The sequence below is a fragment of the Homalodisca vitripennis genome, unplaced genomic scaffold (assembly GCF_021130785.1).
Source record: "Homalodisca vitripennis isolate AUS2020 unplaced genomic scaffold, UT_GWSS_2.1 ScUCBcl_5169;HRSCAF=11775, whole genome shotgun sequence".
NCBI lineage: Eukaryota > Metazoa > Arthropoda > Insecta > Hemiptera > Cicadellidae > Homalodisca > Homalodisca vitripennis.
In genome coordinates, this window is record NW_025781272.1 from 2,108 (window position 1) to 20,142 (window position 18,035).

Sequence of the window (18,035 nt, forward strand, 5' to 3'; positions counted from 1 at the left end):
ACGAGAACGCCCGTCTAACCGTGCATTTAATTTAGACGATAGGACCTCTGACGGCCGACACCACCTTTTTGACGTTGGTATATTTAAAGTTCAGTTTACAGAGCATCTGTGTACAAAGTTTCATTGCGGGCACTTGTTTGGTTTAGTCTCAGTAGTGACTTTTATACGAGAACGCCCGTCTAACCGTGCATTTAATTTTGACGATAGGACCTCTGACGGCCGACACCACCTATTTGACGTTGGTATATTAAAGTTCAGCTTACAGAGCATCTGTGTACAAAGTTTTCATTGCGGGCACTTGTTTGGTTTAGTCTCAGGAGCGACTTTTATACGAGAACGCCCCGTCTAACGGTGCATTTTAATTTAGACGATAGGACCTCTGACGGCCGACACCACCTTTTTGACGTTGGTATATTAAAGTTTCAGCTTACAGAGCATCTGTGTACAAAGTTTCATTGCGGGCACTTGTTTGGTTTAAGTCTCAGGAGTGACTTTTATACGAGAACGCCCGTCTAACCGTGCATTTAATTTTGACGATAGGACCTCTGACGGCCGACACCACCTATTTGACGTTGGTATATTAAAGTTCAGCTTACAGAGCATCTGTGTACAAAGTTCCATTGCGGGCACTTGTTTGGTTAAGTCTCAGGAGTGGCATTTATTAGAGGACGTCCATTAATTTACGATACATTCCTACGGTTTACTTAGGTATTATATTTGGGATTTTTATTCATGACACATTTAATGGGAAACCTTTGTGGAAAGTAATAAATAGAAAAAACTGTGTAGATTTTGTGAAAGATCGTTTTTTAATAATTAGTATTATACAATTTATCTCAGATTTTGAATTTTTGTTAACGCCCTTCAGATTGATGACTGCAACATTGATGCACTAGACGGTCTGGGACGATAAAGTGACGCTAACTTCACGGTGGTGTTTAATTTTACTGTCTGCTTTGCAATTATTGCTCAATGGCCTCAATGCTTAGTGTAAATCTGTTAGGTGTCAAGAATAAAGAATAAGGTGTGTGACAAAATAAATCTTAATTGAACTTCAGATATTTCATAAAAATACGTCAAAAGTAAGTTCAACGTAATTTTACATTTGTATAAATATTTAAATTTACAATATATGCTAGGGTTTTAATACCTTGCACTTATTTCTCTTGTTGAATGGATATGGGCAGGCATTCACATTTTTATCATTATTAAGTAGGTTTGCATGCTAAAAAGACCAAGCACAAAAAGCTTACACCATAGCATTTTCTTGTCAAGTAAATACTAGGATATTCAAATGATTTTTTATGCATTTTTATTAAGGATTAAATACTCTTTAAATAAAGCTACTTGACAAAAAAAAACACTGGTGCATACATTTTTTGTGTACATGTATAGAGCAGGGGTATGGTAAGTGGAATTAGTTTTTTTTGGATGGATTAGTATAATTATCGATAGATAATATTCAATATCGAATATGAGTATCAATGGATATCAAAGTATAATCAGAGATATCAAGCCATAATAAACAATCATGTTTGACATTAAAATAATTAGTTTAACTTACACAATGACAATCTCATAAATCTCAAAGAAACCATAACTATCAAAAAAACAATTAAAGAACAGGAAATAGGAAACACTCATAAAACAATAACGAAATGATACAAAACATTGTAGTTGAGAAATGCCACTGCAACAAAAATAGTATGATATCTACTTCTGACTTCCAAGTGCAATCTTTTGATCCACTTTGCCGAACTTGCTGGGGGGAACCTTTAAAAAACTATTTGGAAAAAACTCAGAGTATCCCAAAATCATATTATAAGAATAATACTCAACTGTCACAAAAGAGAGAGCGCCTACCCTTTGTTTTGTCATCTAAAAATATTAAACCATTTGTTTGTTTACAAAGTTTTAAAAATCTTTTATATTAGAAGTGGCAACACTGGTACAGAAAACCTGTCTTACCAAACAATGAAGTAATTTACAACGAATATTTAGATTACCTAAAAGTCAACAAATCTAATTTTAAACAGTCTTTTCAGTATATTGCTCCTAAGTATTTTAATCAATTGCCACCTCATATTAAATCATGTTCCAACTTGAAATCTTTCTTAAATCAAATAAAAAATTGGCTATTTTCATATGATGACGTGTCTTTTCTAAATGCTACTCTCTTGTATTAATTACATCTATGTATATTCTAAATCTACTATCTGCTTACTTAAGTTGTTTTTATATGCACTTTGTAATGAGTCTTATAATGTACGGTACAAGAATGTAAACCTATATTAGTTATTAAAGTAAGAAGTTTGTAATTTTTCTTTTGTCATATAATGTAATATTATAATGTTTAGTTCCTCAATTTAACACAGGCGCCACGGAGTGCGAGTTTTTAATTTGTTGCTGGACTCACAAATTAATTGTTTATATTGTAATTTTCTTAAATTAATTATCGTTGGCCACAATTACTGGATACTGTGCTCAACTTATATTCCTATGATTAAGTTGTATAATTTGTATGCGTACTTTTAAAGGAATAAATTTCATTATTTCACTTATCTGAGATTATTTAATATTATAAGTACTTTAGTAAATTTGAATGGATTTAAAATACAGGATTGAAACCCTGAATTCTGTGCTGATTGTTCAATTCTATTGATTTAGTCTGTAGTACAGGTCTGGGTAGTTTGCTATTATCCAGAGGACACTATGTCCCTATCTACTATTAGTTATTAGGTTATATAAGTAGGTACATTTATATTTGTATATTATAAATACAAAAAGTTAAAAAGTTAACATTTATAAGCACTCACATAATCTGGAGTTGAATTTAGATATTATCTCGTGGGGTGTTTTCTTTTTCCACCAGAAGTGCAGAACCGTAACCCCTCAACTGATGGCCAGGAGCATTGCCGATCAGTACTTTTCAGACCTCATATTATGGTCCCAGATCATCCAGTTGTCTGACATCAGATCATGTTGGACGATCTGGCACTTGATCTGAGGTCGGGAAAGTACTGATCAGATGCCCCTGGCCATCAGTGTGGGCTTCTGGCGAAAAAAGAATACCTGAATTCAAGCTCAGAACACGTTAGTGCCCATACAGGTAACTTTAACTTTGCTACTACGCTAATAAAATATTTATGATAACCTAATCTAAAACCTACTTATATCGCTTAATAACAAGTAATAGAGAGGGCCAAAGGGGCTCTGAACAACGCCAAAGTATCTGGAGATCTGTTTCTGTTTGTTGTTATCATGTCCTTATAGATCCGATGAAACATGTGAGAGAAAGAATATAAAACACCCGAGTAATTTAAAATTTAACTTTTTCTATTTTCATTAACTTATTTTATACCGATTAGTAAGAAGTGAGCTAATTCAGCAATCTGCAATTTTGCGTAATAACCCAGAACAATATCCCATTTCATGTAAATAAATAAGACAAGAAACATTTTGTCTTGAATGATAGATTCAAAAGTTCAATTTAACGGCTTACACAAATATTCAGTCCAGCTCTGTCAGCCGAGCCGATAAGAGCTCTGTTATCAGTTCAAGGTTAGTCAGGCTACCTAGTCCAACTGTGCGTGTTTCGCTTGTTTTATCAAGTCTGAAAATTGATTTTTGTTAAGTATTATTAAAATGGCAGTCTGTGGCGTTTGTAAAAATGTGTCAAATGAAGACAGTGATGTGAAGTGCTCAGGACATTGTGGTTTTGTTTTTCATTGCGGATTGCATTAAAGGCGAGTATGAGAAGAAAACACGTTCGTCCAAAGAGTTTAAGTGTAAGGACTGCAAGGCGAATTCTTCGCAAGGTAGTACAAAATCATTAACAGTACTACCTTCAAATGTTTTGACTAAGGACTTTCTTCTGTCAGTAATGGAAAGTTTTAAAAAAGAAGTTTTTGCTGAAATGGAAGGTTTAAAGAAAGAGGTATTTGGCGAAATTGTGTCCTTTAGAACTAATGTAAATGAACTAACAACATCTTTACAATTTTTTTCTGATAAGATCGATTCTTCCTGTAAATTGATGGAACAGTTAAACACTCAGTTTTGCCCAGCTTAAGAAAGAAAATGAAGAGATAAAAAGTAAAAACTGTTATTCTATCCAGTGAGGTTCGTGAGCTTCGTGAACGACTAAGAAACCTGGAGCAGTACTCTAGAGTTAATAATGTAGAAATTAACGGTCTGCCAACTACAAAAGAAGAATGTGTAAAGGATCTGCTCAAGGACTTGGCCGCAACTATCGGAGTGGAGGTGCAAGACAGCGACATCTCCGCAGCCCACCGTGTCCCATCCTTCAGGAGGGACCGAGACCCTGTCCTCATTGTACAGTTCACCAACAGGACGAAGAAGGAAGAGTGGATCAGCAAGTACCGAACGAAGAGGCCAGCGCTGACAGCTCAGCAGGTAAATCAGCGGTTCCCGGCTCAGCGCGTCTATATCAATGATCATCTGTCACCCGAAAACAAACAACTCCTCTCCCAGCTTAAGAAAAAATGCCGTGAGATCGGCTACACCTTCGCCTGGTGCAGGGACGCCAAGTTCTTCGCCAGGAAAGATGAGGGAGGGCCTGTAAAAAGGATCACCAGCTTCGAAGATATTGAAAAAGCTAAAGTGAAGCTAAGTCAGAGTTTGTTGTTATCATGCTAAAGTAGTTTTTTGTTTTCCTCTTATAGTTTAGTTTTCTTTTTTAATTTAAAATTAAATTATTGTATTTTCCTAGCTAACATAAATATTTTTAATGCCGGAATATTTATTTTCACTGAGTAGTTTTTTTTGTTGACAAGGAGGGTCATGACTTAGTTTATGCAAATATTAGAAGTTTGAGGAAAAATTTTAATAAATTTTTGTTGGAATTAAGTCGATTAAAAAACAAAAATCAGTATAATAGTTCTCTGTGAGACCTGGATAAGTAGTGATGAAGTGGGGTTATATCAAATTCAAGGGTACAATACATATCATTGTTGTAATAATACATATAGAGCAGGTGGAGTGATTTGCTACGTTGATATTCAATTACGGGTTACCATTTTAGACATTAAATTTATAACTGCAGACATGTTAGCATTAAAAATTCAGATGTATAAAACTTTTTTAAATTTATTTTATGTATGTAATAGGTTACATAGTTTTCCAGAAAACAATTTTACACAGGAATTGCAAACACAAATAAGTACTTTAGCGAATAATACCATTTTAATCGGAGACGGGAATATAGACCTACTAGGGGATTCTTTAGCAAGCCAAAAATTATATTACTATGCTAAATGGTTTGGGATTTTCACAAATCGTAAATTGTCCTACTAGAATAACTTCCCCAATCAGGGACTTGCCTTGATCACATTTTTATAAGACATAAAAATTTAGAACTTTTTCGTAGTGCAGTTTTTGATATCGCATTGACTGATCATTGTTTTACTTGGTTTAAAAATCATGAACACAAAATATGATGAAGAGAAAATGGATAACAATGTTCCATTTTCAGACAGTAAATTTGTTATTGACTACAAACTTAGTAAAAATTAAACTGCAAAAAGTAACGTTTGCGGAAGTTTACAAAGAAAATGATGTAAATATAGGTTTTAATATTTTCCATGATATGTTGTGTAATGTGATAAGTACAGTAGTTGATAAAAAATGTGTAAATAGAGCAACCAAGTTACAAAGAGCTAAAGCCATAACTCCATGGATAAATAACACACTCTTGTCAAAACTAAATAGGAAAAAGCAGCTGTACAAAATTTTTAAACGAATGCCGTATAACAGAAATTTTAAGGAATACTTTTATCGTTTTAGTCAAAATCTTAGGAATGAAGTAGATGAAGTAAAAAAAGCGTACTATGCAAAAAAAATTTTAGATTGTAAAGGCGACTCAGCACTTCAATGGAAAATTATTAATGATTTGACAGGAGTTAGCAAGAACAAAAGTATTGATCGAATTGAGTTAGATAATGGAGAAACCGTAACAGACCCGTGCCTTGTTGCTCATGAAATAAACAAACCTTTTATTTCGGTGCAAGCAGACTGTACTCAGACCGAGAGTACTCAGACCGGCCATATTAATTTGAGAAACAGATTAGCATCTTTTTTTATAGAACCAACTACATTATTTGAAGTGTTGGCAATTATAAAAGGCTTAAAAAAATAAGAAATCCTCCGGATTTGATAATATCAATACGAGTCTTATCAAAAGTATAGCAGAAATAATATCTCCTGTTTTTGTTTACATTATCAATCAAAGTTTTAGCTGTGGGATTTTCCCAGATAAATTAAAGGCATGTGTTGTAATTCCAATATTTAAGAAAGGAACTTCAATAAAACTGGACAACCTGCGTCCCATCAGCCTTTTAATCGGTTTTCTCTAAAATTTTTGAAAAAATAATGAAATTAAGGCTTGTAAAGTATCTTAATGATTTCAGTTTTTTTAACCCAAATCAATACGGTTTCAGAAAAGGTAAATCGACGGAAGACGCCCTTGTTAATGTAACGGATTTAATTTATAATAGTTTAAATTGTAGTAATAAAGCGACCGGTTTATTTATTGATTTTAGGAAAGCTTTTGATTTGGTAAATCATGAAATCTTATTAACCAAAATGGAGGCCGCGGGTGTGAGGGGAGTGGCTCTCAGCTGGTTCCGTTGTTTTCTCACGGGCCGGGAGCAGCGAGTCCGAGTGGGCGAGTGTCTCAGTGAGCCGCTACCCGTCACAGCCGGGGTTCCCCAAGGATCTGTAATTTCTGCTACATTGTTTTTAATTTTTATAAATGACATGTTAGAGATAAATTTTAAGGGAAATCCCAGTGCTTTTGCAGACGACGTGGCTCTTTTTCTATTCAAATAAAAATATCGAAACCTTATCTAATGACATGACTGACGATTTGAGGTCACTTAGAAAATGGTGTTCAATAAATAAAATGTTCATTAATGTTAATAAGACAAAGTATGTCAATTTCGCCTTTAAGGGATTTGACTTGGTAACAGATTTAAAATATCACGATATGGATTGTTTAATGGTAAATTGTTGTTGTGATGACATCACTAAAGTGCCGAATTTCAAATATCTAGGAGTAACATTAGACGAAAAACTAAATTGGGAGTCACATATTAAAGAAATTTTGTCAAAATTAAAATCATCGATTAGGAAATTCTACTTTTTGAAAAATTTTTGCTCCACAGACCTATTAAGATCTTTATATTTTGCTTTAATTGATTCTAGAATGCAATATGGATTAGTTTGTTGGGGAGGGACATATAATTATTTAATAGGCAAATTAAGGGTTGTTCAAAATCACTTTCTACGAATAATACTAGGTAAGAAAAAGAGAGACAGTTCTTTTCCATTGTATGTAGATTTAAAAATACTGCCTATTCATCATCTTTACGTATTTAAGGTTCTAAGGTTATTTTATTTACGGAGTGGGAATACCGGAACGACTGATCTTTTATATGCAACTAGAAGTATAAATAGAAGAAATTTCAGAATGCATAAAGTAAATAAATCAATTTTTTAAACATTCTTTTATATATAGTGGACCATCATTTTTTAATAGATTACCTCAACATATTAAAGAAACTAATAATATAAAGTATTTTAGTCTGAAAGTAAAATTTTGGTTGTTTAGTCATCACGATATTGCGTTTTTAAAAACAGATGTTGGCCTAAATGCTTTAACTATTTATTTTTATTCTTTTTAATGTAAATAATATTTTAAGAACTTGTTTGTTTTAGTATAATTAGCTGTCCTTTCATATTTTGTAATCTGAGTAATGTATAATTTGTATACTGTAGTTTTAGTTAGTTTTGTATAAGTCTTAACTTATGGAATAGTCAGCTAAGTCTGACAGACGCCACAGAGTGCGGCTTAACTGGCAGCAACATGAAACATTAGACCTGGACTCAAGAAGTAACTTTGTTTTTATATTTTTTGTTTAAACTGACCACATTACTTGTAAAAGTGGTCAGTCATTCCAGAGTTTTTTTAAGTTGTGTTAACCATGTGTATTCTATTATTGGAATAAATCATTATTTTCATTATTTTCATATGTACAATGTTTTAGGGCGAAAACTCATCACATATTCACAGATCCTATGGTAGCCCTCCTCATTTAGTGTTCAATCATGTTTCATCGACTGAAGGAGGTAGTGACCAAATTTTCAAAATATTTCATTGTAGCACCATGAATGATTTACTTATTAGCTTGTCACTTACTGGCTTATATGTTTGGTATCTAATACCTAACAATTTTTGCATTTGAAATTTTGATAGAATTTGAATGCTTGTATGAATTTAAACTTGTGTGGGAAAACTTGTGAAACACATCCTGTGGCTTGTGTTGAAGTAAATAAAATCATCCAACTAATCAGTAATATTATTTTACTGTAATATATTTTGTGTTAAAACACCATTAATTTCTATATAACATTGCCTGTCACAAATATCTTTTCTAAATCATTATAACATTACACTTATTTCATTTAAATTAAACTTTAATTTGAGTGGTTTAATAATAAAAATGACAAGAAATACAATGAAGTTTGAATAATCCCTTGTAAAAGATAAATGCTTGCTTCTGTATTTATTAACAATGGGTATTGATAAATTGCATGTTATTGTTTTTTATCACTAAAGGGATCCCTGTTTATTTCGACCTTAAAAACAAAATTTTTTTCTCTTATTTTTCATCCAATTTTAACAGAGGTACAGACCAAAATTAATCTTAAGTTAAGGTTATAGAAAACACAAGGTTAAGTGTCATTGTTTTAGTAACACTGTTTATAAGTATTAAATATTTAGATAAAAAGTACAAATACTGAACAAAGAGGAGTTGAGAGAGCAAAACAGAGATATTGACAGGTTAAACTCTGGAGTCTGTTGTAAACCATAATCTTTTAAGCTCTGATAAAAACGAGATGTTGCGCATAGAGACATTAACTTGTAGCATCTGCCTATTTTCTTAGTTTTATACACAAAAATTAAATATACTTATAATAATTTATATGATAATTGAGTATTTAAGAAATTTGTACATTCAATTCATATTATCTTGTAGATAATTTTAATGTTACGGAAAGACCTCTTTTATATTTATTTATTCTGTGAGTAAAGGGCTTTTAAGCATGTTTAATAGATTTTCATTCCAACTTCTCCAGTTTTCATATTAATCTATTTCTTGATAAGCCAACCAGAAGTTAATTTGTAGGTTTTATTTATGAAAGAAATGCAGTAAGTAAGGACTCAGAATGAAATGGCCTATTTAAAATGACTGTATTAGGTACTTTTAAGTATTAAATAGTATTGTAGTAAAATATATCTGTTTTTTCAAGGGTATCTTAAACTATTCAAACAAACCAATGGCAGGAGAAGACTGGAAGAAAGCTTCATCTGTCTATGATTTCACAGCGAAAACTATTAAGGGCGAAGAAGTTTCACTGGAAAAATACAAGTAAGAATGTTAATTTATTTTCCCCACTTTTAACTGATAATTTTACATACCTTAAATTCATGTTCTAATTATAAGTTTCATATGAAATTTCTTAATTGCTTGCTTATTTCATACAGGTATTCGTTTTTCATCATATAACTTTTTAACTTATGATAGTTGAGTTGACAATTGGTGATGTAGCCTCTTAGTACGCATTTAATAGGTTAGTCAGAAGAAAGAGTTTTTTTCTTCCCCTCTAAAGAGATTTCCCTCCAAACATGTAACAAGAAAATAATTTTATATGGAGTGTTAATAAGATTTTCTTCAAGTTTGCTACAACAATTTCTTTTGCAAGTCCAAACCTCATCAGAATCAGAAATATTTATTTGAAAAAATCTGTAAAAAATTTAATGATATCAAGATTACAATAAAATAGATTAAACTCTTGATTTACAATGTTAGGGCAAAGAACTCTTGAATTGTGTAGACTGGCCGTTCAACAAGCCTATCGTTCAATTACATTCAAGTTTATTATTCAAACCCATTGGACCAATGAAATTCCCATGAGCAAAATTATATTCATCAGTTATTATTGTATAGTGAGTCTTAATATTAAAGCAATCTTTGCAACATTACGTGGTTTTATATGTTCATCTAAAAAAATAAGATCTGATTTTTAATCTATTGTGACCAAAGGAGGTGAAGCTCTTGTATGGAGGCAGAAAGCAAATGACGGGTCAGGATTTTGAGTAAAAAAAAAAACTGAAATGGAGGGGAAAAAATTAGGGCTAAGCTTTTATTTAAGGCAGGTTGTGGCCAAACCTGAGGCTTTACATGAAATGTACAATAAAAGTTCCATGATATATTATGACATTTCTTATTGCTACACCACAAATTGCATTTAATTCCAAATTTCTGTCAATAAAAATTTAGATCTTTCTTTGCAAGATTGTTTGTAAACATATAATCATTTAGTAAATTTATGTCTTTTGTATTAAAAATAAGACAGACTATAAACATTATGCAAAGGTCAAGGTCAATTCCAGCCTATAGAAGGCCAAGTGGACAAAGGAGGGTTCTTCCTAAAATTTAGGCTCATTAAAACATTTAACTCTAAAGGCATTTGCACCAACAATCGTTCTCCGAAGTGACCTATACCTGTTGATCAATTTATCCTTTAATCCCAGTATTTCTGCATTTATGTATAGTGATGGGCCCCTTTTGAACATAAATTACATGGCCCAGAAAATGTAAGTGACATCTATCTTTTCTGTACTTAGAATAAGCTCTACTTGCAGGTATAAACCAGTCAGAAGAGAGCATTGTATGAGGGCAGCAGTGAATTATAACCTGGACTGGGACTTGTGTGATTGGACGAATTGTATAAGAATTTTGACATATAGTTCTTTTATGCTTACGTGTTAATCTAGAAATTAATACTAAACATATTTACAGACACAGCAGGAGATACAAGGCGCAGAGTGAGAAAATGTACAATAACACTGTTCTGAAGATCTTTCTTAGTGTGAAATCCTTTACAAAACTTGATGGGGCCCATGTTACAGGCATTCTTTAATTTATGTCTCAACCTCAAGTTGACACTAACGTGTTAGTTCGAAAATTAACACACAGGTCTGTAACATAGATATTAATGAATGAGTCTTAACCTGGTGATATCCTTAGAGGTTTCTAATTTGTAATAAAATGATTTAATTTTAAACAACTGTTGTCAAAAGTGACAAAGTCTTTGTTCTTCATTCAGCCTACAACCTGATTCACGTTTATCTAGTTGATTTTTTCTCATCAAAAAATGTTAATTTTCAGTATCATTCAACGCATCACACCATTTAAGCATTCACTCCCAATCACCCAAAATTTTGGAGAAGAAATATTATTTTGAAACCTGTTAAAACATCTCAGGTAATCTGAAATTTACTAAATCACTTTAAAAACAGTCATCTATTCAAAGTTCTGAAGCAGAATCAAGGCTTTATGGGACTCTTGATTTACAGAATGTCCAGAAGTTACTTTACCAGGTGATCTGTTAGATCAAAATATACAAGAAATGTTTAATGTTTTGTTTATCTCTGCATTGGTCTGCAATTTTCCTTTCAAATTCATAATCATAAAACCCTATTTTTCAGTAATATCCAGCAATAGAATTACAATTTGACCTAAATATTATTAGTTTTACAGCCTAACTCACTGATAAAAAATAAAAAAAAATATTTTGTGAGTTTTAAAATTATGTTATTACAAACATTTTCATGCAAGTTTTCACAAAATATTAATATAAAAACATTGCATAGAGACTTAAAAACTAGTTTATACAAAAATCTAAAATTGTGCTTCTTATTTGTTATATATCTTTGAACAATTTAATAACGGGAGAAATTTATTTTTATTGTCAAAATAAATGTAAAGCCTATGTACATTCCTTAAATATGGCTGCATAAGAGTAGTCAAATACAGGTTCTCAATTATTTATCAATCATAACAAGTAAAATACTAAATATTGTTTTAAGTATGAGCTATTTTTTATACCTATTAAAAATTCTGTGCTCTTACATTTGATTTCATGAAATTTTGTATTAACATTTTAAAATAACCACCATATTTACATTCTGTTAGCGTTCTGTGTCAATATTAGTAATTACTGTATTTAATTTGTTGTTGTATTTTTGTATTCTTATTGGAAAATATTTTACTGTATTCCTTGCACTCTTGATTTTTTTTGTATTAGACTCTGAACCACACTTCTTTTTTTGTTTTTGTTGTAAGTAGATTATGTTATCAATACCATAAACCATTAATTAATTAATCAAACTATTACAAATTTGTATTTCATGTGTATACTTTATACTAAAATTGGCATGTGTTTTAACTTAATTAAATTTTGCTGCTCAACACGACTTATATTATGATGTCAGAATCCTCCGAACAGCCTTGGAGGAATCGTACTTTGTTTGTCTCTTTTGATCTAAAATAGTGTTCTGTTAACCATAAATTATTAATATTCTTTTGTTAGATGCAATATGTGTCACATATTGTAAATGATCTTTATCCTATGTGTTTGTTGTAAATCATGTTTATGAGATAAATAAAGTTTATTATTTTATTTTAAACATATATTTAATGTTTGTATTAGTAAAGTAATTTTTAATAATATAAAATATTTTTTTTTTCCAAATCGCAACACTGTATAGAAATGGTGCAAGTACACTGCACTTGACCAATCGATAAAAACTATACTATCCTAGTAAAAACATTGCCTCGATTCGGCGACAGACCTCAGATTAACAATGAAGAGTTTTACAACCTAAGCATAATTTAAACTGCACTTTAACTCTTTGAGTGCTTTAACCCATTGGCATACTAGACGCGGTAAAAAAAACCTTGTAATTGCCACCGTTGATTGGCTCAATGATCCATATTATTAGACTCTATTTAAATTAGTACATGATTGAAATATCTAAGTAACTATATAGCTGCATTTCCTTTCATTCTATGTATCGATTAAGACCGGTTTATTTTACCTGGTATGTCTTTGGAATAAAAACTAACTGTGATGCTGTTAAGGTCTGTTAGCCATTGAAGTCGTCAGATGCTATTTATGTGTTTAGCTAATAGCACTGTTTCCTTCATTCCATAATTGTATTTTGATTTAAAAACAAATCTTAAAGCAGTGTACGATTATTTACGTTTATTAGTGTAATAATAATAATATTTCGATGATTCCATAACAACAAGCTTTTGTGCAACAAGTGCTTAACAGTTTGGCCTTCTATTGTTGAAATTAGTGTATTGTGGAAAAAATATATTATTATACATGTATTTTGTTTATAATTTCATTGCCTTTTTACAAAGTATAGCTGAATAAATCTAAAAAAATATTATAATATGTAAACAATTTTGAATAAAACTCAAAAGTTTATAAAATATTTTTAAACATCTCGTATTAAAACATATTCAAAATATATTATATTATATTTTTACCAGAAAAATATGTATTACATTCTTAATTGTATTGCCAAAATCACAAAATAAAATTTATGAAAATCTGTTAGGTGGTTATTGAACAACAACGATTTTTATATGAAGTTTTGCAAATATACAAATATCAGGCCGGTAATTTAAGGGAGTCACATAGCAAAATAGCTACGGCACTTAAAGGGTTAAACAAGAATATGCTGAGTAGAAGTTTTGGTAAAGTGGACACATTTTGCTTATAGTGAATGTTGTGAGAATATGAAAAAGTAATTCTAAATCATTTATAGTTGGAGTATAGATTTTCCCATCAGAAACTCTATTTTGAATATAAATTATAAACAATAAGTATTACAGCAAATACTCTTATTAAAAAAAATTGTTAGCACTGAGGTCTGAGGTGAAATATTTATGAATTTGAGACAAGTTCCTATTTAAAAATCATTTAAACTTTATTGCCATCTTAAAAGGGCAGTCTCATATGCGTGGCCGGCATCTAACTAGCATCCTCTTTTAAGAGGTTTATTTTGTAATTCTACCACATATAACAAATTACACAAACATTACTTTTCTTGATAGATTCAAACCAGATGGTAGAAGTGTGATGTTTATCTCACTCTCAGTGCCTGTAATTAATGTCTTGTATAGGGGACATCCTCTGATTATTGTCAATGTTGCTTCCGAGTGTGGACTCACTGCTACCAACTACAAGGAGTTGGCAGAGCTTTATGAGAAATACAAAGACACCAAAGGTCTGAGAATATTAGGCTTTCCTTGCAATCAATTTGCTCATGAGGTAAGATCAACTTTATTCTATCTAAGTTTGTCAAATATTACATGTTTGCTTTACTTTATCTATCTAGTTTAACTTGACTTTACACATTTAGATCTTAAATTTGGGTTGTACCCATGCTTATTTACGTTCCACATAGCCCTTTAACGGTTTCCGACATAGTATTACGATCATAAAGATGTTATAAATTTGTGCATCAATTGAATTTATAATCAAGTCAAGTTTATAATCTATAATAGTTTAATAAATGTGAGTGGCCATATTATAATTTGCTTTGTTTTTATATGGTTTAAAATCAGGCCACAATTTTCAGACTTTGTACAATAGCCTCCCTCTCAACCAATCCATGACGAGACCAGACAGGTCAGGTAATCTAAAAGTTGATTAAATTGAATTTTTTTTAACTATCAGAAAGGGAAAATTCCAGTCATTCCTTTAAATTTTTTAAAGGTAGAAACACACTAGTGGAAATTTGAGTTTTTTTATATAATATTCCTATATTCAGTGATTTAGCAGTGCATGACTCCCTAAAGATAATTTGTTAGTAAGGAAGAATATTTAAAATCTGTTCTTTAATCTGAACTTATGTTCTCAAAAAACCCTAGTGCTGAGAACTTATTCAAAGAGAGGACAATGAGGACTTCCCTTGAGATGAAAAAAAATCTTAACAGACTTAGCCCTCCAACTGATGACCAATGACACAGATGATCAAGTATATTGCTTATGAACTGATAAAGACGGCAAAGCCGTCAATAACTTTCTTCTACTATTGCACAATAGCCACTTGTTTAGTAGTTTGTAATGCACCAATGGACTCCTCTGCTCATAAATAAAAATTCATGTCATATAGTTTATATTCGTAATTATCTGTGTTAAGCTCTCATAAATTCCAAATGCCGCAAGGCATTTTGGACTCACCATGTTGTTGATGCCTTGCTCAGTGTTGACGTTTATTCTTACCACTATTGCTAGGCTTTTATTTAGCTATTTATAGTTGATTGTTTTGTTATAAAATAAGCTTTGGTGAACCAGGAAGATACAATAAACAACCAAAATGATATGGGTGATAGGTAATTTACTTGCATATTTACCTGGAAAAACGGAAGAAATAAGTGTTTTCTGGAGCCTCAGTTGCAACTGTGGCACCCACTCTACATGTTACCGTATGTTGAAACCCTACACTGTGCTTACATATTCAGGGAAGAGAACTGACCCCAGTGATGATGATAGTTCCACATCCTTCCAGATGATTCCAGAGTGTGTCAGACATGGAGAAGCAAAAATTATTAGTTTAATTAAATGTTAAGTCTCTGATATACACTACGGCATTGACACTTTTTTGTGCTGTACAATAGTATAAAGCCATGTATTTAATTTTTTTTAACTCACAAAAACTTTTGGTCCTCCTGCAGTAAAGTCTATATAAACCATTTATCCAGTAGGTTGTTTTTAAATTTATCTGGTTTTATCTCACGTTTTAATTAAATAAGCGTAAGAATATTTCTTCTGTTCATTGTAGTTTTTCCAAAGTTTATCTATCAATTTTATAATAGGCCTACATAGAGTGTAAACTCTGTTTTCAGCTTACTCTGCGGTTTTTTATCAACTTTTAAAATATGGTGGAATGTAAGAAATGTAAAGTTGTGTGACAAAATTTATTTTATAGGCCTGCTAATTTTCTGATCATAATCAATAAAGAACTCATGTTATAGTGTAGACACCATGAGAGAATGCAGGTGGTGATAACAAATAGAATGGACAGACCCATACTAAGTTGCCACCACTGGTTTTGATGCTTTTGTTTGCCATCTACAAGAGAGTTTAAAACCTCTTTTATGACACATAACCTTTCATTCACAGGAGGAAGTCTCCTTAGATCGGTTCCAAACAGATATATTATGGTTGATTACATTTTCACCTTGTCCAAACAGACTGTTGCTGTGAGAAGCGAGATATTTCTTTAACAAGAAAAGATCCTCGCTTGATGTAGTTTTCAATAACAAACACTGCGGACCGTTATCAAAATGACTTTAAAATTGTAACTATTCATTTCTTGTACATATTGCACATTTTCAAAAGTTTAATACTTACAGCACAGGGTCAAGTTACAGTAAGGATGTTGATATTGATGTACCCAAAACCAGTACAATGCAAACAAGAGTAAACTAAGTCTATTTAACAATACCAGTACAATTTACAATAAGCTTACACAAGATACAAGAGAAGTACTGTTTAGTGCAATGTTTAATAATGTGATTGGGCGATTTAATGTTGAATAATGCATTGTTTCTTGAGACTTTGATCATCTCAGACAAGGCTAGGTTATGTTAAAAAAAATAAATTCAGATTCAGATTCTTTATTAACTATTAATTAAAACCAACTACAATAAGCTTAGTCAAAGTTAATAATAAAACTAAGTCATAATATTACAAACAATAATAAATTAAAATTATAACAACATTCAAATTCTTAGACCGTTAAAATCACAGTTACAATACTCTTTCAGTGGTTATAAAAACCTTCTTTTCCTTAACCAACTACATATAACACTTTTGCATTTATTACAAAGGTAATTAATACTGCTTACTGCTAATGGTAACTCGAAAAAAGATTTTAGTGTTGAAATTTAAAAACGTGGATATGACTCTTATCCAACGTAACATTTGGGGTCACTAAATTAAAGAAGTTGTCTGGTCTCATAACTATGATATAACAGTGGTTATTAAACCTACCCAAATGTTGTTTAACATATAGTAAATTACAATATATATACAAGCAAACTCAATATCATGAAGTTGAGATCAGGAATGGTCGCTTTACAAGAGTCGGAGACTCACAAACCAGTGATTGCCTCTTATTGTCTTTTTTGTGAAATAAAAGCTTTTTTTGGCTACAGTTGAGTTGCCCTAAAGCTTTACACTATAGTTGAGTTGCGAATGAAACAGATCAAAGTAGACCATTAACAAAAATTGCAAGCTGACACATGATTTTAACTTTCTTAAAAGACAGGTTACTCTAGACATTATTTTGCAAATATTGTTTACATGTGCATTCCATCCCAGCTCAGTTTAGTGTCAAAATAAAATAAACAACAGCTTGACGGAATAAAAATAGGGATCATACAAAATGTCTATAGTATGTTTTAGTGAGAATAGTATATGTTCAGTATTACTTTACTTAATCATTGGGTTATTTACGGAAAACCAGATTTTGGCTTGTTCTAAAGAATCTGTATTCTGGGTTTTAACATTAAAAGTATTAGTATTATATAAAATTATTTTTAAATGGAAAAAGCATTGTTCAGTATTATAAATAGTGGAAAACATGTCAACTTTTGGATGTCACTGTGATTGTAGGAGACAGGGTCGTCCTGAAGACATTGTGTGGTTTTGCTTTGAACCGCAATGCTAACTTTGACCTCTTCGAGAAGGTGAAAGTCAATGGAGAGGAAGCCCCACCCGCTCTGGAAATACCTGAAGCACAAACAGGGCAGCAAATTCGGAGAGTAAGTTCATTTGCTATAGACTGTGTTTTGTGTTAACCACAGTTTAATGTTTATTACCAGGACTCTTTTATAACTGCCATAGCTAACTTTTTGGTTACCAAAAAAAAGAGTTGTGATGAATTTATGTTATATAAACCTGTTTGCTATCTTTCATTCGATCTGATAATGTTTTATAATTAAATGTAAATATATCATAATTTTGACGTATTTGTAGTTACAAACTTTTATAAAATAAAGGTTGTTGACAGTTTTAATTTTATAATAATGCAATTTTATAGTTTAAAAATCTATTAATGAGTAAAATATATGTTCAAAATTTCA

General features: G+C 31.4%; 1 protein-coding gene across 1 annotated transcript; it reads left to right on the forward strand.

Moving 5' to 3' along the window:
• Positions 1 to 942: 942 nt before the first annotated feature.
• Positions 943 to 17,662, forward strand: LOC124373253 (putative glutathione peroxidase 7, chloroplastic). Its single transcript, XM_046831638.1, has 5 exons — positions 943 to 1,082; positions 8,064 to 8,145; positions 9,331 to 9,449; positions 14,064 to 14,211; positions 17,566 to 17,662. Exons 2-5 carry the CDS (start codon positions 8,125 to 8,127, stop codon positions 17,581 to 17,583), a joined length of 306 nt encoding a protein of 101 aa, XP_046687594.1. The 5' UTR covers positions 943 to 1,082; positions 8,064 to 8,124; the 3' UTR covers positions 17,584 to 17,662.
• Positions 17,663 to 18,035: the final 373 nt, after the last annotated feature.